The sequence below is a fragment of the Megalobrama amblycephala genome, linkage group LG2 (assembly GCF_018812025.1).
Source record: "Megalobrama amblycephala isolate DHTTF-2021 linkage group LG2, ASM1881202v1, whole genome shotgun sequence".
Classification (NCBI taxonomy): Eukaryota; Metazoa; Chordata; class Actinopteri; order Cypriniformes; family Xenocyprididae; genus Megalobrama; species Megalobrama amblycephala.
The window spans coordinates 3,449,899-3,475,923 of NC_063045.1; the positions used below are offsets into that span (position 1 = coordinate 3,449,899).

At 36.7% G+C, this 26,025-nt stretch overlaps 1 protein-coding gene across 49 annotated transcripts in view; it reads right to left on the reverse strand.

The window, feature by feature from the left end:
- Window positions 1–9,729: 9,729 nt before the first annotated feature.
- The window catches only part of ptprsa (protein tyrosine phosphatase receptor type Sa), a 224,388-nt gene continuing 208,092 nt past the window's right edge, over window positions 9,730–26,025 (reverse strand). For all 49 annotated transcript variants that reach the window (XM_048182139.1, XM_048182140.1, XM_048182155.1 and 46 more), the window contains 3 exons: window positions 23,644–23,798; window positions 13,641–13,776; window positions 9,730–13,525 (listed from right to left, as the gene is read on the reverse strand). In XM_048182139.1, coding sequence (XP_048038096.1) covers window positions 13,457–13,525; window positions 13,641–13,776; window positions 23,644–23,798 — 360 coding nt within the window. In that variant the 3' untranslated portion in view covers window positions 9,730–13,456. The remainder of the gene's footprint in view (window positions 13,526–13,640; window positions 13,777–23,643; window positions 23,799–26,025) is intronic.

Sequence of the window (26,025 nt, forward strand, 5' to 3'; positions counted from 1 at the left end):
ATGCGAACAAAGACAAGGCACAGATTCGTATTACCACAAAACTGATACTGATCATTAATTATTGCACAAACATCCCCAGACATGTGAAGTAACTCTTAAGTGACTCATCAATCAGCGCAGAGCCTCCAGCAATAAACTCCGACAAAACAGAATATCTACCAAATAAGGCTGCTGGTGATGAATTCTGACCTCTGAACTGCTGCGGGAAATGCTTCCAAAAACAAATAAATTGGCCTGAAGTCTAAATCTTTGTGCTGACATGTGTGAAGATCTGAGCTCTTGAAAACACGCCCTTAAGAACAGAAAACGATCCGTTTTTGTTTGTTTGTTTGTTTACCGACACACGAAACGGTAGATCATTAAGTTTTGTACCATTGTAGTAACCCCTTTTTTATCTCAGAATAGGCTACTGTGATAATACCATGATATGTGAACATAAAAATATCATGGTGTTACATAATCAGAAAGAGCTTTATTGCCAAATATGCTTAGAAGGAATTTGTCTTGGTGACAGAAGTTTCCACAGTACAGACAGAATGACAGCAACAAGACACAGATAATAAACATGTAATAAAATAGAACAGAATAAGAAATAAAAAAATATAAAGCATACAAAACAGGCTATAGACAGTACAGGATATAAGTATTCTTGGAAATATAATGTATGGTATAGACTTTTTCAAAGTACCATATATTATCATCTGATACCATCCCTATACCATGGTAGCTAACAAAAATACGTAGTAAGAACGTTTTGCTAATGGTCTTCTGAACTTTCAACACTTTTTTTTTTTTTTTTTTTTTTGGCTATGCAATGTTAAAGAAAACATTCCTTTTGACATGTTACTTTTGAATGTTCTCTGAGCGTTCTGAAACTGTAACATTAAAAAAAAAACATTAAACTAACTAAAACGTTTTAGAAAAACGTTACATGAATAAAGTATAGAGGGTATGCGTTGACGTCACTTTCCCGCCAGAACACGCTCCCTCAGCGGGACTGAGTGGCAAAAGAACCTGCTACATGACTGGATTTAATAGGGGAAACTGCGAAAACGCGAGTAAAACAAACGATTACTCTAAAGGTTGGACTTGATAGTGTTCCTTACAACTTGTCAAAGAAACCTAATCCATGGATATTGACATGCAGCCACCCAGGAATCGTGTTTCCTGACATTTATATGTGCCTGCTTTTGACTCCGGGGAAATAGCAAATCTGCCTGTGAATGCTTTATATAACTATAATATAGGTAGGTCTAAATCGGAGTGATCATATCGCCCATAATTGGGTGTTTTTATTTAAAAACACCCAATTATGCAGACGACTGTAAATATTTAATTGAGGAGTTAATACAATAGACTATATAACAATACAGTAGCTATATAGGGTATGATTTTACCCCAAAATCCAACATATTGACAAAACGGGTAATAACTGCAAATCCACTTTTCTCTGCCTGGAGTCCAGTTATTTCTGCTGCGATCCATTTGCTTCTTTTTTTCTGTAGCTTAATTCGGCAGTCTCTAAAAATATACCTCAGATTTCGTGTCGAATCTATTTGTGCAGTCAGTCGCAAAGCTCTTTCCCGTTTTGGATGTGTTTTGTGTGTTTTTCGCGGCATTCACGCTGAAAACCAATGCTGCCACACAGTGGGCGTATCCGCAGTCATAACTGCTGACGGTGACGTCACATGCATACACTCTATACAAACATTACGTTTTGAGAACATTATTTAAGACCAGGTAACTCATAACGAACGTTCCATTAATGTCACTGGAAGAACCTTGCCAAAACATTCTGAGGTACTTTTAAGTTAGTTCGTTTGAATTATTATGAAATTTAGCACACTTGTCTTATCTAGTGATTCACACACTGTAAGTGACGATATCCATCCATCCATCCATCCACACCAGCTTCAATTTCTGTCCCAGCAGGAGTCTATCCCAGCATGCATCTGGTCGATGCAGGGAAAGGAGGTAAGACAGGTGGTAAGGCGGAATATCATTATATAATAATGAGAATAAAACAATATCATCTGTCATCTTACATCTCAAACCAGTTTATTATGCAATTATATTGCATAATGTTGCCATCATCCACAAACATTTTACAAACCCACATTACGTTCTGTAAAACCTGTGAAATATTAAATACAGTTGGACTAGAATTCATAAACCTCAAATAAAGAAAAACTCCACAATAAGAGATTCTGTTTCTGGCATTTCCAAAGAATTCATTAATATGAGATCGTCTCATGTCACAATTGTTATGTTATTCTTATGCAATATTGTTATTAGGGTTAAATGATATTATAAAAAGCATTTTGAGCAACATGTCTCTATATGGACCTGAAATCATATGGGTTTGGCTTCGTTTACAGTAAATAATTTCCAAAATTAAATCGCTTCCATTGTCTGTCACAAGAGGGCAGCACAGTGTCAAGCTAGTGAATAAAACTAAAGACAAATATCCCCAGAGAGAGTGAGAAGATGTACATCGTCGTGCAGAAATGGTTTAGTTCATTATTGCCGTGAGTAAAATAAAAATATTTGACACGTAAGTGGTTTTAAATCATATTACAAACTTCACAAAACCTCAATCTTACTTTTCACTTTAGCCTCATAGCACATAATGAAGCACAACCACCCACTTACACACGATACAATTCTTTAACTGAGGGCACAAAACAGAAAAAAAAACAATCATCACCATAACGAGCAATTATAAAGCGCACATTAATTGTTTAGCTGTTTATATAACTCTAAAACCTGCACAGAGCAAAATGAACAAATACAATTAGCCTATAACACTAAATATCTTCGAATAACAAATTAAGGTTAGACCAATAGCACATGTGCGGTAGAGACTATTCCTGCTTTCCCTGAGAAAAAGTATAGCCTATCATGACGCCTTTATGACATTTGATTTATAAAAACATTACTAGGTTCAAGAGCATAGCGCTGAAACCCTATTGTAATTGTTAACATTTCTGAGGATCAGCATTCTCCCCTAAATCTTAGAGACTTGAAACTTTGAGGCCTGGTAGGGGCCTACAACATCACCAAGGCTCGCCCCGATTGGCCTGATGGGGGCGCTACAGTGGTGGAAAGTACGAAATGGCTCCAAACTCCGTTAGTCCTAGGCTCAATTGTCTTAAATCGTTGGAATTCCCTGGCTCAAGGCGGGAATCCTTGGCTCATGCCTCGGATTCGCTTGTCGAAATTTTCGGGTACTTTGGATTCTTTGAAAAACCTACTTTTGTGAACTAGTCCTAGGTTTCTTGCCCGATTGGAACCAAACCAGTGCAGAAAGATTCTTTGGAGATTAAACGTTATCAAAATAAGTAGAATTTTTTATTCACAGTCGCTTAGGGCCGCCAAAACGTTTGAAGTGGGCGGGGCCACTTTTACTAAAATGGTAATATCTTGTAAAAGTAATAAGATATTTTCACCAAACTCGGAACATCTGTTTATGGGCTCAATCTTTGGTCACAGTAAAAAAAAATAAAATAAATAATAATAATTGCGGCGATTGGCCACTAGGTGGCGCTATGACAGGACAAAAACATGAAAACGGCTATAACTACACAACCGTTAGTCCGATTGACTTGAAAATTGGTGTTCCGTGTCTTCATCCGAGGGGCCACAACTGTTAATGAGGACACTGATGCATTTCAAAAAACATGTCAGCTGTCGGCCAATGAAATTTGAGCACCTATTAGACAAGGTTAATGGAGGCCGATCTGAATGAACCTCGGTGGGCATGTTCGACTTGTGACCCTAGAGGTCTGTGAGAATTTTGAAAGAAATCGGCCGCTAGGTGGCGCTAACGAGTTTTACGCCCCTGTAACCACGTGGTGTTTCACACATCCACACAATATTCATATCATTTGATAGATCTCCTCATGATGAACACATTTGCCTCAAGAACTACTGCTGTCAATCAAATCATTAATTAAATATTCGCAATTATGTAAAGAAAACTACTTTTGCGAACTCGTCCTAGGTTTTTCGCCCGATCGGAACAAAACTAGTCCAGAACAATTTTCTGGACTCTCTAGATTAATAATTATCAAAAAAAGTTGAACTTTACCCTTTGGGTAGCTATAAGAGGGTCAATTAGAAAAGGGGCGTGGCCAAGTGACCACAAAAGCCTATAACTCCTAAATGAAAGCTTGGAACTTCACGAAAATTGGTGAGCACATGCAACATATGATTCTAAACAAGCATGCAAACTTTAATGAAGATCGGACTATAGGTGGCGCTATAACTCTTAAAAAGCTTTAAAACCCATATATGTCCAATGGTAAATTGCCTGTATTGGCTGTAAATGGTCTTTTCCTTCTATGAATTTTGTGGTTAAAGGCTTGCTAAATAAAACGTAAGATCTTTTTGCGCAAGTGCTTAAAGGCCTTAAAGTGCTTGAACCCCGATAATTGCTGCTTGCAGCTATATTTTCTAAATGTTCTCTGTACGTTTAGAGTCTAGTTTTTAAAAAACGTTTTTTCTTGGTTATGCGAACGTTAAGGGAACATTCTATTTGATCATTTTGCCACAATGTTAGCTAAAGTTCTCTGAACGTTTCTGTTAGTGACTACATGACTAGCCTATAGCTTATAACAAAAACCCACAATTAAGGTGATGGTTGGTTTAAGGATAGTTGTTCCAGGGCCAATAAAAGCTGTTGACCCATCATGATTGGGATGTATAACGTAAGTGCTGTGAAAATGTTTTTGAGAACATATGTAGTTAAAAGAGCCCAGAAGCTCAGAATAAACATGCGTGCCGCCCAGTGAAATGTCTCGTGCCGCAGCCAGTCGTCCGTGAACAGTGATTATGAAGGGTTGCGTGCAATCTGTCAAATTGTCTCATTTGCATAATAAACTCGGAGAGCAGCCACTCTCCTCTCGCCGAGATAAACCGTAAGTGTATTCAAGTGAATTTTCAAAAAGAAATCATTTGCTTCCCCAAAAAGGCCTCGGTTAAGGTTGCTTAAGAATTGGATTAGCATAAAATAAACGCTGCTTTCTGTCACTGAATTCAGTAACATTTGATCATGTATTTGTAGCTATGCGCACTAGAAATGCTGTGAAACATCTGTAATGGAGGTGATTCTATGGAAGCCCATTTCCACCACCAAGTTTTTAACTCATAATTATGGCATAAATTTCACAATTATGACATACTGAATCATATTTATGAGATGAAAAGTTGAAATTATTACATACAGAGTCGAAATTTTGACAAAAATATATTGACATTTTATCTCACTTTTGGCTTTTTATGTTCTAACTCCTAGCAGGCAAAATATGGAAAGATTATATTCAAGATGAAGACTGACTTTGATACCGTCACGTTTCTAAAACATTTTCATTATTAAATCAGAAATAGTAAATTTACAGCTGTGAAATTACATTTTTTTTTTTTTTAATAAAAGTGAAACAAATGGTCTTAGAGGTGGTTTCAGATGGAGTGAGTGATAATTGAATAAAATGTTGTACAATTAACTAAAATTCTAGTGATAATTTCAACTGATATTAAAGTGTAAATGTTGCTGTTTTCTAAACTAACATAAAACTGTTTTTTCCCATGTCTCAAGAATAGTGCTCTGCTAACCAAAAGAACTCATGAAAACAAATCAACCCATTGCTGTATCAAATGCATTTGAAAGAACTAAGTCTTGATTAGATCCGAATACAAGTGCATTGAACAATTTCTAAGCAATTACTCTGAGCAAAATGCAGTCTATCTTGTTCATCTCCCAAAGATGATGTCTGGCTCTTTCTCCAGGATTACTTTTCCATGCCTTGATTCAATTGATGTGCCATTTGTAGCTCAGCTCTGCCACGGGCGGCGGAGGGTCCAATTTACTTCTTTCTCATTTATTAGAAATTTCCATGGCTTTTGGCTGCTCTGATGCAAACGGCGCTTTGATGGGCTCCCGAGGAACAGTGCTAATGAGTTAGATGAGTGACGAGAAAAGCAATTAGCCCCAGATCTCCTTCACCTTCTCTTTTGCATTGTCTATAAAAATTACGTTTCTTAGGGCCAGTTCACACAGAACGTGTTTTTGCGGTTAAAATGTAAGACGCAAGGCAGAGGAATAAAAAAAAAAAAATGGCATGGTTTCATGCATGAGACGGTGCAAAAGAAGCGATCGCAAGGGTCAAACAACAGTCCGTCTAGTGCGTTTACATAAGGGGCTTTTGCACTGGAGGAATGTTTTCTTAGTTCCTATGACTAATGGCGGAAGTACCTGCTTTTTGGCGTGCAACTGGGAATGATTTTAGTGATAGAAATGCCTTTTGAAGGAAGTAAATTAGCTAGATTAGAGAAGGATCTAACCTAGCACAATAGAAACTACCAGTGATGCAAGTGTATGCTGATTGGCCGAATGCATGTGAAACACCGGCACCCGCCATTTTTACTAAAGCTGTGGAAATACACAGTTTATAGCCTATTTACTCCAAAAACACGGAAAACAGCGATAGATGGGCCGATGCTGAAGTCCAGTCCCTTCTCAACCTTTACACCGAGGTAATCCACTACAACTTTGAAGAGACCATGTGAAACATGACTATCTATTTCTGCTCAGCTAGCGACATTGGGCATCAACTACATGGCAAACACTATAGGGGAGAGTGGGGTAAGATGAGCCAGTGGGTAAGTTGACCCACCCCCTGTATCTTGGCAACCGTTCCCTTTTATTGCCATGTGACCATATATTTTGGAACTACACATTATTTCTGCCAGACTGTGAAAAGGAGAAGCACATGGGAGGAGTGGAAGGCACCAGTTTACTTTAAAAACAAGGCTTGTCAAAGTAAAATGGCTCTTACATTGCAAATTTGTCCATGTCTAAAAATATTTATGAATCATATTGGTGATTTAGCAATGTATAAAACCATGCAAGTAATTTAGCTAAATATTATCCTGAATTGGTAAGCTAGTTTGTTTTTCCAAAAATGGCAGCTACGGGGCAAAGTTAGCCAAATGCTGTGGGGTAAATTGAGCCAGTGTTTACCCCACCATAAGGCTCTGAATTTACTGTGCAAGTTTAATCTCTGAAGTATAAACTTCTATAATTTCAATGTAATAATATGAAGCTGTTTTTTTTTTCTTTCTTTTTTCCTTTTTTTGTTTATTTGATAGGAACAGTCCACCAAATCCTTCTCTGATATGAACCAGAAGATGTTTCATCATTTATATCTTTCCACCAGTAGTCCCTAATGGCCTAACATGGTCAACATTGCAGAAAAACTACCAGACCAAGGACATTTTAACTAAAATATTTATTAGTTTCAGTAACATTTATTCATTCTAATTCAGTTTTTATTGAATTTTACTCAAATTCTCTGTTTAGTCTGTTTTTTGGGAAGGTCACAACTTTGGTGTTCAACATATTGTTTACAGAAATGCGAACAATTAAAGATATTGAAATGTCAACTTCATTTGTTTGGTTTTATGTTGTTTAAGGTAGCTTTAAGAAAAGAAATGTAAATATTTGTAAACGGATATTTGATTATTAAATTAGGTAATCTTTTAAAAGAGGTTATCTTTAAAATTTCACATGCGTTTGATTCAGATTCAGTCAGATGGTCAGTTTACACCCATCTACTGACTCGGCTCAACTTACCCCTAACCTGGGGCAAATTGAGCCACAGGAACACTTCTTTATAAAAAGCCATATTTTTAGAGCACTTTGTCATAGAACTATTCTGATCATTTAAAATGATAGGAAACATCCTGAAATTACTTTAAATGCTTTCATTGTACTTCTGACTCATTTTCCTTTATCATGAGGACCACATAATACTTTTTCACATACCGTTAACACTTCTATCTAATAACGATGTAGAGAGGAGTATTAAACATCATAAACTACTGAAGATGGAGAATAGGAGCACTTTGTGCTCAGACCCTGGCTAACCCATTCTCAATGCTGTCAAAATAAAAAGTCCTGTGCAACAACCAGAGCGGCAGGATGTAGGCTAAGGGCCAGATTTACTAACAGCTTGCGCCAGCGCAAACCCTCTTTTGGCGTTAAACTACTGTCAGGATTTGCTATAGACACACAGTGCCAAATTAGTGCTAAAAAAAGCTGAGTTGATTTTGCTGCTGACCTTATTGCATATACATTTGTAGGAGTTTCCCTTTCAGACGCAAAACTTATGGGAGAGTATATAACGCAATTTACTAATGTTTGCACTAGTCAATTTACTGGTATTTGCGCCATTATTTAACACCCAAAAAAAACATGTCTTAACCCATTTTGTGACAAGACGTTATCCAAACATATATTTTGACATGTTGGCATATATATATATATATATATATATATATATATATATATATATATATATATATATATAAGTGTGTGTGTGTGTACGTGTTTGTCAGATTACATGTAACAAGTTGCGCCTGTGTCGACCCGCACCAGATGAGCATCAGCTCTGCTTATTTGCATCCCAATGCTAATTTGCGCTGCTCTTGGTAGATTGTGTCGGTCATTATGTAAATGATTTGAATGCGTCTGTGTTCTTTAATTTGCAGTAGCAGTAGGTCACATGCAAAACTTGCCACTCCCATCGGCACATTTGTGGAATTGCTTTCTCGTTTAGTAAATATGGCGCTAAGTGACAGTTTATGTCACTTCTGAGTTCCTACTGGCGGTGCGAATGCAGGGGAAAATGTAGTTCTCAGGGGACCGCCCTGGTGGCTAGTTCCTATAATGACCCAGTGGGAAAGCCCCTATAGAAAAACAGTGGAACAAAAAATGCAAGGTCTAGAGACACAAAAAGTTAACTTGATTGCCGCGTTTTTAGAGCACTGTGTCATGCGCAAGACGCTGCAAAAGACATGAGAGCAATCGCCAAACATGTCCGTCTAGCACATATATATATATATATATATATGTGTGTGTGTGTAAAAGTAGTGCAGTGGAAAAGATAAACACATTTTGTGGGACTTTTAATTGTTATTAACAATATTAACAAATCAGATTCTACATGCATTACTAAAGTCTTTTTGAATTCATATGAAATATAATCCATGTTTTGCTCTCTCGACTGAAGCATCACAGACTGAAGGGAAAGAAAATAGCATCAGGTGAAAGGTTCAAGCCTTCTGGCAAGCCCAGTGGCATTTGTTGAGGATTTGCACTGTGATATTAACATAAACCGACACAAATCTATGATGAAGCAAAAGATCATTCATTCTGGACTTTGCAAATAAAGATGTTCTAGAACATCATGAGAATTTAGTTGTTCAGATTACCAACTCAACTGACTAATTATGCATATAATTGGATGTAAAAACAATTAAACAAGTGTTTTATCTGTGTTTGCTAGTGGTTTATACACAAATGTGGAAACTCGTAGCCAATCCACATGTCAATTACATCCCCGGGTCGTCATGGTGAAATTGCGAGCGGCGGGTGGCAAAATGCATCGAGATGGGATGTTAGATCATGTAGCATGTTGAGCTTATGGTTGTGTTTACAATTCAGGTATCAGGCCAGATTGCGAAATAATTGATTGTTCAGTTGAGATTCCATGTGCGATGACAGCTGATTGGTCCTCGTATATGCAATTTCATTTCGCCATCTGCCTTGTCAAACTGAGCTTATGAAATTTTAATGATCCTGTGGAAATATAATGCAAACATGTTGCTAGATGTGAGTGACTTAATATTAACTGAATATTTTCAGATGAAATATGAGGCACACCATCATTTTCAGACAACAGTTCTTTAATACAAAGTCAACATATCTACATACACAGTGGTTTCAAACCAGTTATTGTGTCCATCAGAAGTAACAGTTTGAAAGCGATAGCACTTGGCCTTCGTACAAAGAAAAACTATTTTCACGTTCGAGTTTGGCTTTTTTTTTTTCTTCTTTTTTGTTGGCCATGTTATTAATACGTTCACTTTTGAATATTGGTTCTTCATTATTTGTACGCTAATCGATTCATAAGTTTGGCTCCTGTTGTCAAAGGTCCAACGTCCTTGCATCAGGACAAACAGAACTTCCGAGCACCTCTGCCGACGTAGATTTAGGAGATCAGTCCGACAAGTCCAATCGCACGAGTGTCCTTTGCGTTTTCCCTCCCAAGGAAAAGTCTGTTAGAAACGCACAAAACTCCCAACAGTTTAAAAGGCAGCGCTGAAATTTCCAGATTCCAAGTTCTCTCGTACTTCGTCCCTTTATGGAAAATCCTCAGAGTAAAAAAACAAACAAATGAACGAAACATGGCATGCATCTGTAAACTTCTAGAGCTTTGCAATGAACTAATGATTTAAATAAAAGATGGAGCACAGAGGCAGTGGTGAGAGAAGGGCTTGTCTTTATACTAGCGATAATGACGTGAAGCTAATCACCAAACACGCAACCAATTCAAGGCAATTCGCTCTCGCTGTTCATATGGCATTTTATAGGCACTGGGCACACTAGCCCTTCATCATCCGAATCTAACAAAAGAATCACTCCGAATGAGAAAAACACAAAATGATTACTGCATTTAGGCTTGGGATGGGTAAAACGTGATTCATTTTGGGGGAATCTCATGAAACATTTCAATGAAAAATTATATTTTGCTTGGAGAAAGCCAAGTCTTTTTTTGAGACCAGTAAGACCCACTAAGTCTTATTGGAAAAGGAGAACCATTGTGATTTCTCTCACCACTGGACTGCAGTGTGTGGAGGCTAAGATAAGAATAAAATGTGAAGAGTTAGGAAAAATAAATGAACAAATGGATCAGGAAAAAAAGAGGAATGAAGGGAAGAGAGATAAACAGGGCTGTTAGCGTGAGACAAAGCTTCTTTCAAAACTGTGGAAGGTTTCCATTAGCATAAACTTTTTTTTTTGTTGTTGTTTATCTCAGTATTGTTCAAAGACATAAATCTTGTGGGTCAAATTATACAAATACATATAATATATATTTGTTTATTTACAGGCATTATATTCAGGATCATAGTTGATATCTAACAAACGATCAAACATTCGGTGGTTTGAAAAGTAAAAAAAAAAAGCTTTCACAAAGATGGGTTGTAACAAAATTAGAGTTTTTTTTGTTTGTTTTTTTAGTAAAATTTGGAAAGTATAGATTGTATATTTTTTTTTTTGTTCAATTCAATATTTAGTAAACCAGTTCTACATCTTTTATAAAAGTAATACTTCAGTTAATACTCGTACTATTGATGAATAACAGTAGGATTGAAATCGTAATCCATCCTTCATTATTGGGCAACAGGAAGTCAAAGTTCTTCCCCGCAATGAATTATGGGAAATCTCTGCATTTCTGAAAATGCATTTCCCAAACTCTTTAAAGGAATCAAACAAAAAACAAAGCAATAAAAAGTCATTCATGATTTCATACACGCAATAATTTCACAATTTCATGGTGGTATAAAAACGAGTGCCCACTTCAAAAAAGAAAAAAAGGCTATTCATATGAAGATTTGGATACATCTTTATATTCTGCATTTAAATATATTGTGAGTGTGTATGTATACATTCATGTCCCATTCGTTTATGTATACATGCACACAAACACATCTCACGTAGCATTTCTACAGTGAAAAAATAGAATGTCTTTTAACATAATATGAGCAAAATGAGCATTATTTTTCTTGCTAATTAAAAAAAATGAGTAAAGTATCTTTGTTAAAAAAAAAAAAAAACACTAAACCAAGAAATAAATCAAAAGTTTGTTAAGTAAGAAGATAATAGTCAAAATAATACAACAGTAATATATTTTTTTCCCTATGATGTTACAAGAATAAGGCTTTTTGGAAATAAGATTACACACGGCTCCTTTCATTCTCTCACCAATCAGAACACTCCAGGTTCAAGCATTCTCCAGATCAGCCAATCAGCTCTGACCGTGGAGAGGAGACCCCTCCCCCTCACACACATATGCATGAGTGTGTAGAACAGTCCCACCTACAACAACAGATTCACAAGATAGTTGTACCGCAATTTTTATGATGCAAATGCATGCCCGTTTCTTGCTCTTTGTTAGCCGAAATCCATTGAAGAAACACGTTCCCAAAAAGAACCAGCAAATAAATGCAAGAAATCCCAAAGAAACCAGGAATGGCTCGTTTTGATGATGATGATGATGATGATAAAATAAATTTGGACATGCGGTTTCATCCTGGGTGACCGTTGGGCCATAAGGAAATGGATCGAGAGGTGGGACCAACACTCGTCATCACACTCTCGCACACTTCCATCCGTTAGACTCTTCAAATGTACACGTACAGCATAATGGAGCGAAAGCAGCATGTTTGGTATCAAGAGCAAAAACAAAACCAAATAACACAGTTGTAAGATAAAAAGTCATTTGAAACGATGGCAAAGAATGTTGGTCACTGGGGACGTCAAAGTACCGAAAGCAAGACGTAGCCGCGCACCCCCTGTCCGGCTCGCCAAATACATGGTGTACGTTAATGGAGAGACTAGTCACGGTAGTAGTCGGCAAAGAAACTCCAGACTTCGGTGGTGGCTCCTCTGGTCCTAATCTCCATCTGACCCAATAGTTCAAGCTCCCACTGGCTCTTAAGATGATGGAGATGGAGCTACATTGGTAAAAACATTTGCTAGCATGTCCTTGAAAGCACTCAAGCAACCGATGCGTTTACGGGATGCGATTAGGATTCAACCATTTCTTTGAATGCCTCAAGACGTGTTTGGCGACTCTTCTCAGCTCCAGTGGTTTCGAGAGGAGGGTTACTTTCTCAAGTGGATGAACGGTTTGCTTCGAAATTGCTTCTAAAGTGGCTCCCAATTTTGTCCGAATGGTAACATGTCACAAGGAGAGACTTGAACCCAAGACGTGAGCAGCAAAAGAAGTCTTTTCCAACTTGTTTGTACCATTCCTCCAACTTCTCTATTTAGTACACTCTTGAAGACGTCAATGATGTCTGCTGCTAGACTGACAGATGTCCGTTTCATTGGAAACACTGCCATTTTAGTAAACAAGGAAGGATTTCAGATGCCAACCAACCAACCAATTAGGTGCTCATCACTTATCGGTGTAGTTTATTTGTTGTATCGCACCAACTTTTCCTTCATTTTCTGTCTTTTTGTAGTATGTTCACAGAGTTAGTTTGGAAAGAAACGATGTTTGTCCTCCACATCAGAACACTTGAGGTAATGTTAGTGGTCCGACACCTACATCATTCCCACCCTCCAGCCTGAGCCAATATGTTTGGTTCCTCCATCATGAGTTTGGGATGTAGAAGTGTTTGGGATCCATTTGCGCTTCTCCAGTGTTGCTGTCCAATTGGGGTTACTCACGACATGTTTTGATTGGTTCCAAAAGACGATTCTTCAAAAAAACCGTATGAATTTTGTATAGTTGTCATCGTTTCATGTTTTCAAGCAAGTTTTTATGGCTCAGGAGGCTGTTGGGGGGAGGGGGATTGTGGGACAGGGGGGAACAAAAATGGCTTTTTACGTTGCATAGTGATCAAAACTTCCAAGGTACTCCAGAGCCGCCTGATAGCAAAACTGGTACTCGTCCTGTAGAGTGAAACACAAAGACATCAGCATAAACGTTCGCTATTACTTCAAATCGCCAACCGATTAGCTAATAAACAAGACAATCTGCAGTAAAACAGAAGCTCTAGACTCTCACCTCTGTTTGCACCATTGCTGGCCGTTGCGTTCTCAGCATTTTGACCGTTTGGAAGATGTCCACAACACCCTCGTAGCGCATCCGCTCCAGCACGATGCTTAGCGTGATAAAGACACCAGTCCGTCCCACACCGGCACTGCGTTGAGGAAAACACGTATAGTTTGTTAACATAACTGCTAATATCTTTCTTTGTGAAAAAGTATGTTGTCACCTGAGGAATCTTTCCTGCAAAAATCATTTTAACAGTCAGTGGAAACATCTAAATGTACTTAAACAAGATGCATTTACTTACAAACATAATTGTGTAATATATTTAGATTGGTCCTTATCCTACTAGCAAATTGATTTCTCTTATTTTAAGTGCAAATATACTGTATGTTTGGAATGGAATACAAGCATACTGGTATATTGCATTAATTTGCACATACAACTTAAAAAAAAAAAAAAAATTAATATGTGAAATAGTATGCAGTATTGTCACATGACCTCACTAAATTGCATCCAGTTGACATCTAAGAAATAAGCATTTTTTTTTGCACTTTTAATCCATTTGTAAACATAATTAAATAAATAAAATGAATAATAAAATTAAATGCACAAATAATACAAATACACAATAAATAATAAAAGATACAAAAATAAATGATATAAAAATTTAATTATACATATAATATTAATATAAAATATTATATATATTATGTTTATATATTTATATATTAAAATATATTTAAATACTTAAATATTTACAAAATACTTTTAAAAGTCATCAAAATATATTTTTTTCACTTTTCAATCCATATTAAAATATATATATAAATAAAAATATAACAAAATAAACAAAATTAAATGTGAAAAAAAAAGAAAAAATCTATATATAAAATAGAAGTAAATGAAATACATCAGATTTTGAAATAAATGAAAATAGTTGTTTTGGTCTGACCAAATAAATTGGAGATTAAAAAAAAAAATCATGACATTGAGTCCATTCATTTGCACTGCATTGTGGGATACAGACTCACACACTCTGCACATTATAAATACTGCGTACTACATTATTTCACAAATTCACCCAATAGCCATCTACATAAATAGCAGAACCATAGAATAAATTACAGACGTTTCATTTGAACAAACACACACGCAAACGCACACATGCTAAGCCGGTCTCGCTATGACAGCGCTTGAAATAGGAGGAGTCTTAAGTCTGATTTTTCAAGGCTGCCTTCATAAGCTGCTTTGGCATCGAGCGATTTCACCAAGCCAACAATAATTGATATGACAACGGGCTTATTTTTCCCTTTGCCTCCACTTGGCAAGATTGAAAGTGACAAAATGGCTTGGAAAAGAGGGGAGGGAGGCTGAAAGCGAAGAATGGACAGTTGCAGGTCGACTACGGCACACGACCAATCACAGCGCAACGTTAGGATGACGTAAGAGTTCTAATGAAAAGCCAGTTTGGACTCTCACGACAGTGACTGTCAGGAAAACAAAACGCATTTGACGGTTCTGTCCGTCCATGTTGCCAAGATCCTACAAAAAGGGGGCAGAAGAATGGAAAAGAAAGAAAGAAGTGGCTCTCTTGGCATCGCATGGCTCTCAGACTTCACCGAAGCGCTGGTTAAATAGATAGACTTTCAAATCTGACAGGCGTGAAGGCGCACTGAATGAGAGGATTTACACTTCCATTCAGTGTACGTAATCATGCAATTAATGACAAAACCATGTGGCTCTATTAGATATGAAATCTGGGGGAGAGATGGATGGAGAGGAGAGAAATATGAGAGAAAGGGAGAATAAGGAGAGAAGATTAAAGAAATAGTTCATACGAAGCTGAAAACTGTCACCCTCGTGTTATCTTTGCCTGGGAAACACAAAAGGTGAAAATTTGAAGAAGAAAAAAAACATTTAATAATCAGTTTTCCAGTGGAAACATCCTTCAATCCACTTGACAAACAAAATTGTGTAAGTTATTAATTTTTGAATTAAGTGTTCATGTATTTTTCTTAAACCATAAGCAATTTTAAGTACAAGTGAAACCACACTGTAAAAAATAATTTTTTAAAGTTGTAAATAAAATATCTGAGTATGTTTTAAGAAAATACATTTCAGTCTTTCAACTTCAATATTTCATGTTTAATTCAAGTTACTTGCAGAAATTTACTAGCAAGAAAGAAAAACTTCATCAAACCAATCAAAATACATTCTTGAAGTCCTAATATTTTATGGAATCTTTCTTCTCAAGTAAATATAACTCATTTTAAGGATGTTTAGATATTTTTACTGGAAAAACCACACATTTTTGTTTTGTAAAGTAATGCTGTCAAAATCCAAAAAGAACCCAAAACCCCATGAAAACATCCCTTTGATGGAGATGCGGCACCACATGAAACACAAGCTGAAGAGAGAGAGAGAGACACAGTGAGAAAGATGGATGGAAGATAAAAGGACAGTAAAGACAAGAAGTGGCCAGACTCCAGCAGCTCTATAAACACAGACGTGTGTAAATGACGTGAGCGGGAGCTGAAGCAGGTGAGAGCGATTACTGTGTCTGGAACGAGTGAGTGAAACAGCAGTGCTGATGAACGGCAGGATCCACTGATGAGTGAGAGTGAGAGTTAAACCGGCAAACAGAGAGCGTCTGTATAATGTCAGAGTCTGAACACACACACACACGGACCAAAAAAAATAGAAAACAGCACAGATCAGCAGCAGGAGTCACAATTTATTTCTCAAAAGAGTGAGGAGCTGACTGACAAGACGATAGCGGACGATTTTTGGATTTTTGCAGTATTTTGGATTTAAACCCAGTGCTAATAGGGAACCTGCAAAGGATTAGTTGTGTTTTTCTAGTTGTTGTGTTTCTCATTAAGAATAATAATGAACCAACCACTGAAGCAATTGCCGCCCCTGAATTGGCGCTAATTTGAAAGCAAAAGTAAAATGCGCACAGGTATTCATAATGGTGTGTGTCTACTAGGCATGTGACGGTATCAAATTTTCATGTTGCGATTAATTGCTGAAGCTTTTATCACGATATTATCACGATATTAAAATAAGTTGCAAAAAAAATGTTGTCATAGTTTAACAGGTTAAAGAACTCTGAATGTTTAAATACAATAATACACTACAAAAAAATATATAAAGTGAAATTTTCAAACAGATTAAAATGCAAAAGAATTAGGCTATGAAGAACAGGTAACACTTTACAATAAGGTCTCTATTTAATGCATTAACTAAGATTGAGCAATAGCTACATATGTTACAGAAAGTTTTATTTTTTGTTAATGTTAGTTTAGAAACACAACTGATCATTGTTAGTTTTATCTCAGGTCCATTAAATAAGTTCTTTTGATTTTAGTAATGCTATTAAACAGTAACTAACAAATTAACATTAACTAAGAATAATTAATGCTTTATAAGTATTTTTCATTGTCAGTTTGGTAATAATGAATTAACATGTTAACTAATGAAGCCGTATGACTTTAAGTTTTACTGAACAATAACAAATAATCAGAACATTTCTAATCATTAGGGCATGTTGTAGTCCAGATTAAAATATAAACATGTTTAGGTTTGAAAATAAATATCCTTTTAAGTCTTTTTTAATTATTCAGTTTTTGGTGCTGTGATGAACAACACTGAGATTACCAAAAAAAAAATGTCTGTTTGAAGCATTTTAAAAACTTCACCAGCGTGGTTACTTTGTTTGCACGGTTTCCGTGGTAACCGCTGCACGCTGCTGTTCCATCAGCGCCCTCTGCTGTCAGAGAGTGAACGTGCGCTTTCATTCAGCGCGTCTGTGCTTCTCGTGTACGATGGGCTTGTTTACATCTGAGCGCGTGTCCTTTTGACGCAGAATACAGCGGTGTTGTACATTTTATACGAGTGATGGGTAAAGTATTCTTAATTGCATTATAAAAAATTAATATTTGGTAATAAATTATTATTTACGGTATTCTGAAGTGCCCACGATTACAATATCGTGCATATTCATTATCGCGATTTATCGCATTACCGAATATCGGCAAAAGTCTAGTGTCTACTGGTCCGGAGTGTTTTCAGTTTAGGGGTGTCGCAATGTACCGGTATAGGCGATAATCGTGATATTTGAAGCGTGAAATATCGATATCGTGTTAATTTAGGGTGTGACAATATACTGGTATTGGCGATAATCGTGACATTCGAAGCGTGAAATATTGATATCGTGTTAATTTAGGGTGTGACAATTAGTGATCGACCGATGTATCTGTTTACCGATATTTTTCCCGATATTTAAGCATTTTTCCATAATCGGGTATCGGTTTTGTAATATCAGATTCGCCGATTTACGGCGCCATCTTGTGGCCGTTTTGAGATTTCCGCCATTGCAGCACGGGCGTCTGAGGAGATCAGTCAACAACAACTCAGTGCACAGGTAAAGTATATGTTCTACTTGGTTTGCTTTAATTAATCAACTTTATTTAACATAACAGACATGCACAAATGAGATCTGAGACATAAATTCCTGATATAGTTAATTTATGCAGCTTGTTTCTAAACAATTGAGACGAACTCATTGAGTCACGTAGTGTAATTCGTCATGTCCTGCCCCAATAAAGACGTAACTTTACATGAATTAAATAAAACAGACATGAATGAGTGCATGTTGAAAATAAAAGCGCTGAATTTAATTCTCTATCTGTTGTATTTGCTCACCATTAGTCTAGAAGAAAAAGTTTGTTCATATTGCTTAGCAACTAACGGATGATCAGGAGGCTTAAGCACGGCCACTGAATGAAACTTTTGACAAGATTATCTTGTTTAAACACCCTAGATTATATTATCATTTACTACATAACAATTATTTCGCTAATACACATATAAATATAGCCTACCGCTTTGTGGAAATTAATTATTTATTATCTCCATGCGCGATCGCGGTTGATTAAGTTATAGTCAAACAGCACTTTGTCAGTTGGCATTTCATGATTTAACGTTAGATTAAATTTAGATCATAAAATGCCAACTGCCAAGTGCTGTTTAACTTTATATAGTCTCGGAAAAAAAAAAGTTCGTTCATATTGCTCAGCACCTGAATGGGTTGATGATCAGGAAGCCTCAAGCACGGCCATTGCATGAAATTTTTGACAAGATTATCTCGTTTAAACACCCTAGATTATATAATCACAAAGACACTTAGTAACAGTGCACTTTAATTTTTTGGACTCAGACCCCTCTATTTATTTGTGTATAAATATAAAGGTTTTTTTTGTATGCAAGGAGGGAGTGATTGTTATAAATAAAATGGTTTGTTCAGCTCATTTGTGTTGTAATAATTGTCAAAAACAGAAGTATAACAGTAAATAAATATCGGTTCTGCATATCGGTTATCAGGTACATAAACATGCAAATAATCGGTATCGGTATCGGTTATAAAAAAATCAATATCGGTCGATCACTAGTGACAATATACCGGTATAGGCGATAATCGTGATATTTGAAGCGTGAAATATCGATATTGTGAAAGCGTGAAATATCGATAGCATGTTAATTTAGGGTGTGACAATATACCGGTATTGGCGATAATCGTGACATTCGAAGCGTGAAATATCGATATTGTGTTAATTTAGGGTGTGACAATGTACCGGTATTGGCGATAATCGTGACATTCGAAGCGTGAAATATCGATATCGTGTTAATTTAGGGTGTGACAATGTACCGGTATTGCCGATAATCGTGATATTTGAAGCGTGAAATATCGATATTGTGAAAGCGTGAAATATAGATATCGTGTTAATTTAGGGTGTGACAATATACCGGTATTGGCGATAATCGTGACATTCGAAGCGTGAAATATCGATAGCATGTTAATTTAGGGTGTGACAATATACCGGTATTGGCGATAATCGTGACATTTGAAGCGTGAAATATCGATATCGTGAAAGCGTGAAATATAGATATCGTGTTAATTTAGGGTGTGACAATATACCGGTATTGGCGATAATCGTGATATTTGAAGCGTGATATATTGATATTGTGAAAGCGTGAAATATTGATATCGTGTTAATTTAGGGTGTGACAATATACCGGTATTGGCGATAATCGTGATATTTGAAGCGTGAAATATCGATATCGTGAAAGCGTGAAATATAGATATCGTGTTAATTTAGGGTGTGACAATATACCGGTATTGGCGATAATCGTGATATTTGAAGCGTGATATATTGATATTGTGAAAGCGTGAAATATTGATATTGTGTTAATTTAGGGTGTGACAATGTACCGGTATTGGCGATAATCGTGATATTTGAAGCGTGATATATTGATATTGTGAAAGCGTGAAATATCGATATCGTGTTAATTTAGGGTGTGACAATGTACCGGTATTGGCGATAATCGTGATATTTGAAGCGTGATATATCGATATTGTGAAAGCGTGAAATATCGATATCGTGTTAATTTAGGGTGTGACAATATACCGGTATTGACGATAATAGTGATATTTGAAGCGTGATATATCGATATCGTGAAAGCGTGAAATATTGATATCGTGTTAATTTAGGGTGTGACAATATACCGGTATTGGCGATAATCGTGATATTTGAAGCGTGATATATCGATATTGTGAAAGCGTGAAATATCGATATCGTGTTAATTTAGGGTGTGACAATATACCGGTATTGGCGATAATCGTGATATTTGAAGCGTGATATATCGATATTGTGAAAGCGTGAAATATCGATATCGTGTTAATTTAGGGTGTGACAATATACCGGTATTGACGATAATCGTGATATTTGAAGCGTGATATATCGATATTGTGAAAGCGTGAAATATCGATATCGTGAAAGCGTGAAATATCGATATCGTGTTAATTTAGGGTGTGACAATATACGGGTATTGGTGATAATCGTGATATTTGAAGCGTGAAATATCGATATCGTGTTAATTTAGGGTGTGACAATGTACCGGTATTGGCGATAATCGTGATATTTGAAGTGTGAAATATCGATAGCATGTTAATTTAGGGTGTGACAATGTACCGGTATTGGCGATAATCGTGATATTTGAAGTGTGAAATATCGATAGCATGTTAATTTAGGGTGTGACAATATACGGGTATTGGCGATAATCGTGACATTTGAAGCGTGAAATATCGATATCGTGTTAATTTAGGGTGTGACAATGTACCGGTATTGGCGATAATCGTGATATTTGAAGTGTGAAATATCGATAGCATGTTAATTTAGGGTGTGACAATGTACCGGTATTGGCGATAATCGTGATATTTGAAGTGTGAAATATCGATAGCATGTTAATTTAGGGTGTGACAATATACGGGTATTGGCGATAATCGTGACATTTGAAGCGTGAAATATCGATGTCGTGTTAATTTAGGGTGTGACAATGTACCGGTATTGGCGATAATCGTGATATTTGAAGTATGAAATATCGATAGCATGTTAATTTTGGGTGTGACAATATACGGGTATTGGCGATAATCGTGACATTTGAAGCGTGAAATATCGATATTGTGTTAATTTAGGGTGTGACAATGTACCGGTATTGGCGATAATCGGGATATTTGAAGCGTGAAATATCGATATCGTGTTAATTTAGGGTGTGACAATACACCGGTATTGGTGATAATCGTGACATTTGAAGCGTGAAATATCGATATTATGTTAATTTAGGGTGTGACGATATACCGGTATTGACAATAACCACAATATTTAAAATGAATAGGACTCTTATGATATCATGACATGTAAATACTCCAGCGCCAGTACCTGGTTGAGCTCTCAGGTGGCAGTTTTGCACCTTAACGCTGACACCTGTCAAACAAGAAGAAGACGCAGTGCGCGCAGCTATAGAAGAAGAAGAACTATATCGTCCGAGCGAGAGAGTGAGAGGCTCTGTCCACACCCGAGAAAAGTAAGCTCGACAGAATGGGAGTTTTTCGGCTCCTTAGACAGCCCAATCCACAAGATTTGCCTAGCAACAGTTGGTGCGAAGGGTGGCAACACCACCAACCTTTTTACCCACCTCCGTGTCCATCACCCTGCAGATTAACGTTACGCCATTTTACAGAGAGTAAGTTGCAATTATTTTAGTAGTCATGGAATGGGAAATGTTATATTAACCTGTTACTTCCACAGGAATGAATTGAAAACGCTCGCTCTGCTCTGCACTGTTATGAATGCCCGTGCAGCCTTGCACATTTTACTTTCGCTTTCAAATTAGTGCCAATACAGGGTGCATTTCTCTTTGAATTAGCATTTTAAATGTCGATTAACTGGTAGGAAAATTTCTTCACTGTCACAACCCTAATATATAGATAGATAGAAATAAATAATCAACCTTGTACTTTCTCATAAATGAAGTCAAATTTGAAGTTTTCTCTCTCTATACTGCAGTCTTCACTGAACACAAGTGCTGTATAATGCAGTTTAACATGCAGCAGAGCATCAGTCGTATCTACAGGAGCAGGAATCAGACTCGTACGGAGGCTCACGGGGACACACCGTGATTTATGTGCGGCTGGACGATGTCTTCTTTAGAAGAGTAACGATTTGCTTGTTAAACGCTGGCCATGGCGAAGGACACTTTAGTTGCTAGTCATTTCTGTAATGAGGAACAGCGGCTCATAGCGCCGTAATGGAGTCACATGCATCATTTCTGATGACGGCCAGGGATTTTTCTTTTTTAATCTTTATGTGCTATTATTGTACCTATGATAAAAGCAGCCGTCCCACGTGAGCATGTGTGCTAGTTTGTGTTTATTTTGAAGAGAAGTTCAGACAAAACAAGCTTCTAGTGAATGATGTCGGCTGTTCTGACCAACCTGCATTCAGGATTAGAAATATATGGTTTAAAATGTGGAAAAAAAAGAGAAAATTGAGAAAATGAGAATGCACTTTTTTTTTTAGTATTTTGTCATATTAACGGTACTTTTAGAGCTTACTGTATTAAGAGCAGCGTGAATATTCTGCTCAAATGTCTTGTTTGTAACATCACATTTCTCATATCTGTGTGTTTTTTTTTTTTACATAATACAATTAACATCGAGCACAGAATGAGACAGATACACAAGTCCACGTTTATTTATATAGCATATTTCCACACACTGATAGTGTCAGATTCACTTTAAATAAATTTGTTTAGGTTTGGCGTTTATAATAAATGTTTATAATGAATTCCACTATAACTTATGTATGTTTTATGCTTGTATTTTTCATTCCTATTCTGTTCTGAATACCATTAAATTTGTTGTTCAGTGAGGGAAAGTAAAATACATATTTATAGTGATTAAAAGTTTTGTAAAACATTTATTTATGAATAATTTTATTAGACAGATGCAACTTATTTTTTCAGAAAATACATTTTTTTATTTTATTTTAATTTCAGTTAAAGTTTTAGTAATTTTGTTTTGTGGTTTTGTCCTTTTTTATACTTTTTAAAAAATATCTGTGTAGTTTTTTAAATTGTTTTTTATTTCAGATTTACTTTTAGTTATTTTAGTATATGAAATTAATCTAAATAGAAATGATAACTGTTGCTTTGGCAAGATTTATATATTTGTATTTTATTTCAGTTTATATTATTTTGAGTAAAGTATTTTTTATGGTTATATATATATATATATATATATATATATATATATATATATATACCATATATATAATGATAAATATATAGTTCTAAAAATTGTTCTAAATATAAAAGAACAGCAGAGTTCACAGCACAACTATAACGATAACGACAGAGAAACAAGATTGTTGGAATCCCATTCAGAATGATTTTTTCCAGCTGATGAACAGTAAAAACATTGACAGCCAATCAGAATCCATCTGCTCGAGCATTCAAAGCGACAGACGACAAAACATGCTTATAATAAACAGAACGATATAGGGCTTTGGTGTTGATGCTAATATAGACGTAATATCTTATCATTCTTGGTGTGAAAGGGTCTTCAAAGCCTTGATTTTATAGGATGTTAAACCATGTTTGCATGTGTTCTCACCTGCAGTGGACAGAAATGGGCCCGTCCTGGCCAAACTGCTCCTTAGTTTTATGCACCTGGCCAATAAAGTCAATGAATCCCTCTCCTGATTTGGGTACGCCCTGCTCCGGCCAATCAGTGAACTGGAACTGCCGTACGGTCCTGGACTGGCCGTCCTGTGAGCGAGAGAGCAAACAAACAGTTACATTAACGTCAAGTCGAGTCCCATCCGTTTCTTTTACTCCGACAATCCCAAATCAGTCAATCGCTGGCTTCATCCAGACGGACGCTGACAGGCACAACAGATACGGGAGAAACTACGGCAAACATCTACTCTCCGATCTGAGCCAACTCCACACCCTTCTGCCTTTTGTCGTCCTTTCTTTGGCTGGAATAACTCTGGGTTAAGGGAAATCGATGGTGCGTCTGCCGTGACGAGTGTCGTCTCGTGGAGACGCTGCTAAATGGAGTGATCCGGGCGGGTGATCGATGGTGCGACTCGAGGTTTGGAGAAACCCTGCAGCTCCGGCACTGACGAATGAGAGGAGAGCAAAGACACCCGGCGACGGATGAGGCCTGTTTCGCAGAGCGAGAGAAAGCAAGCAATCGAAGGGAAGCTCAGGCAGAACGAGGCACAATTAAATCGTGCAGAAGGGGCTGGAAATATTCACTCATCCCTGCAGAGAGAGTCTATAAGCGAGGCTGACGGATCAAACCGGCCGAGTCCAAACTTAATCACAGCCTAACTTCAGGCTTTTTGGATCACACATGCATTACGGAGCAGACAAAAGCTTGTCCGTTTCCTCTACATTTCTATTTCCTAGGCTGGGCGCTTTTTTTTTTTTTTGATTTTCATGAATCAGTTCAAACTACAGGTTTCAATTAATACAGTCAATTCTTCCTTGCGTTCATTAAAACATCCGCCAGTTATCAAATGAATAAAGCAATAAAACATGCATCGATTATTATTAACTCGATACAAAATAATGGTTCTTCTATGCTTTCTTCCAGAACAAATACATAAACATTAACAAATATACGGAATAATGTCCACATTATCTCCTCATGTTCCCCTTCTGATCAACTGAAACAAGCAGTTTGTTTTTGCTGCAAAACATGAAGGGTGAAAGAAAACGAGGCAGAAAAGAGCCCGAACCGAATTGAGCGTGCACAACCCACAGGCCGAGCCATGTGTGTCCAATCGTGTGATTAAATACGTGACTTGTTCGCTGCCAAAGTGAGCGCCGCATCCTCCCATCATGCCTCAGTCCAGGCCCCGCCTCCACCAGTCCGCTCTGATTAAAGTTCTCATTGATTTGACGGGCCTCGCTCTGCAGTCTGATTACTGGAGAGTCTGTCTGGATGATTCAATCACAATTAAAGTGCTTGGCTGGAGTGAGCGACGCTCGGGATGCTCATTTCGTCTCGGGCCTGTCCGCTCGCGTTTGCACGTACGGCGACAGTCAGAGCGTTTGGCTTTAACGGTTTGCTGGAAAGGCACTCGACTGATGAGGGCTCGAGCGCTTCTGCTAACGGTCGCTCAGCTGATAGGATATTCAACCATTTCTAGAGGAAGACCTACTGCTGAGACTCATGGGAAGCACAATTATAAGATGGCTAACCACATTTTGGCTATCTACAGAAGAAAATTTCCTTAAAAAAACATCTGTATAATCGGCATTAATGCGTTTCCAAAAGCAAGGGAAAATTAGGAGGGTCACTTACAAAAATACCATGGTATCATCATGTTTTTACCACATGATTTATATTATAATATGATACCATATTTTAGTATTATATAAAAAATCAATATTAATTCTTATATAATACAAATATCAGTAAAATTATAATAAAAATTGAAATATATAAAATTGCACAATTATATATACAAAAGCCTTTTTATATTTAATAAAAGTGTAATTAATATTATTACAAAATGTATATTAAAACATGCACCAGTTCCAAAATCAATAAATGTAACAGTTATTTTTAACTATACATAAAATACCACAGATTTACCATGTTTTTACCACATGATTTAATCATGTTTTTTTTACACATATATCCCAAACAATTTGCAATACCTACCAAATAAATTCCATAGTATATATGAATATGATAATCATTCAGTAGCATGGTATGAATATGAAATTACCATGATATTACCATGTTTTGCCCAAATGATTCCAAGGAAACACTATGATATTCTTTGATGTGCATTGGATGGTACCATGGTATGTGAATATAGTCATATTTAGTACCACCATATCAATGTACCATGTTATTTAGATGATTTCATACATGGTACTATGGTAATACTGTGTTTTTTGGACATGCACCATGTTAATACGATGATATTATTGGAATTACGTGTAAATGTTTCCTTTACAAAAATACTGAGTA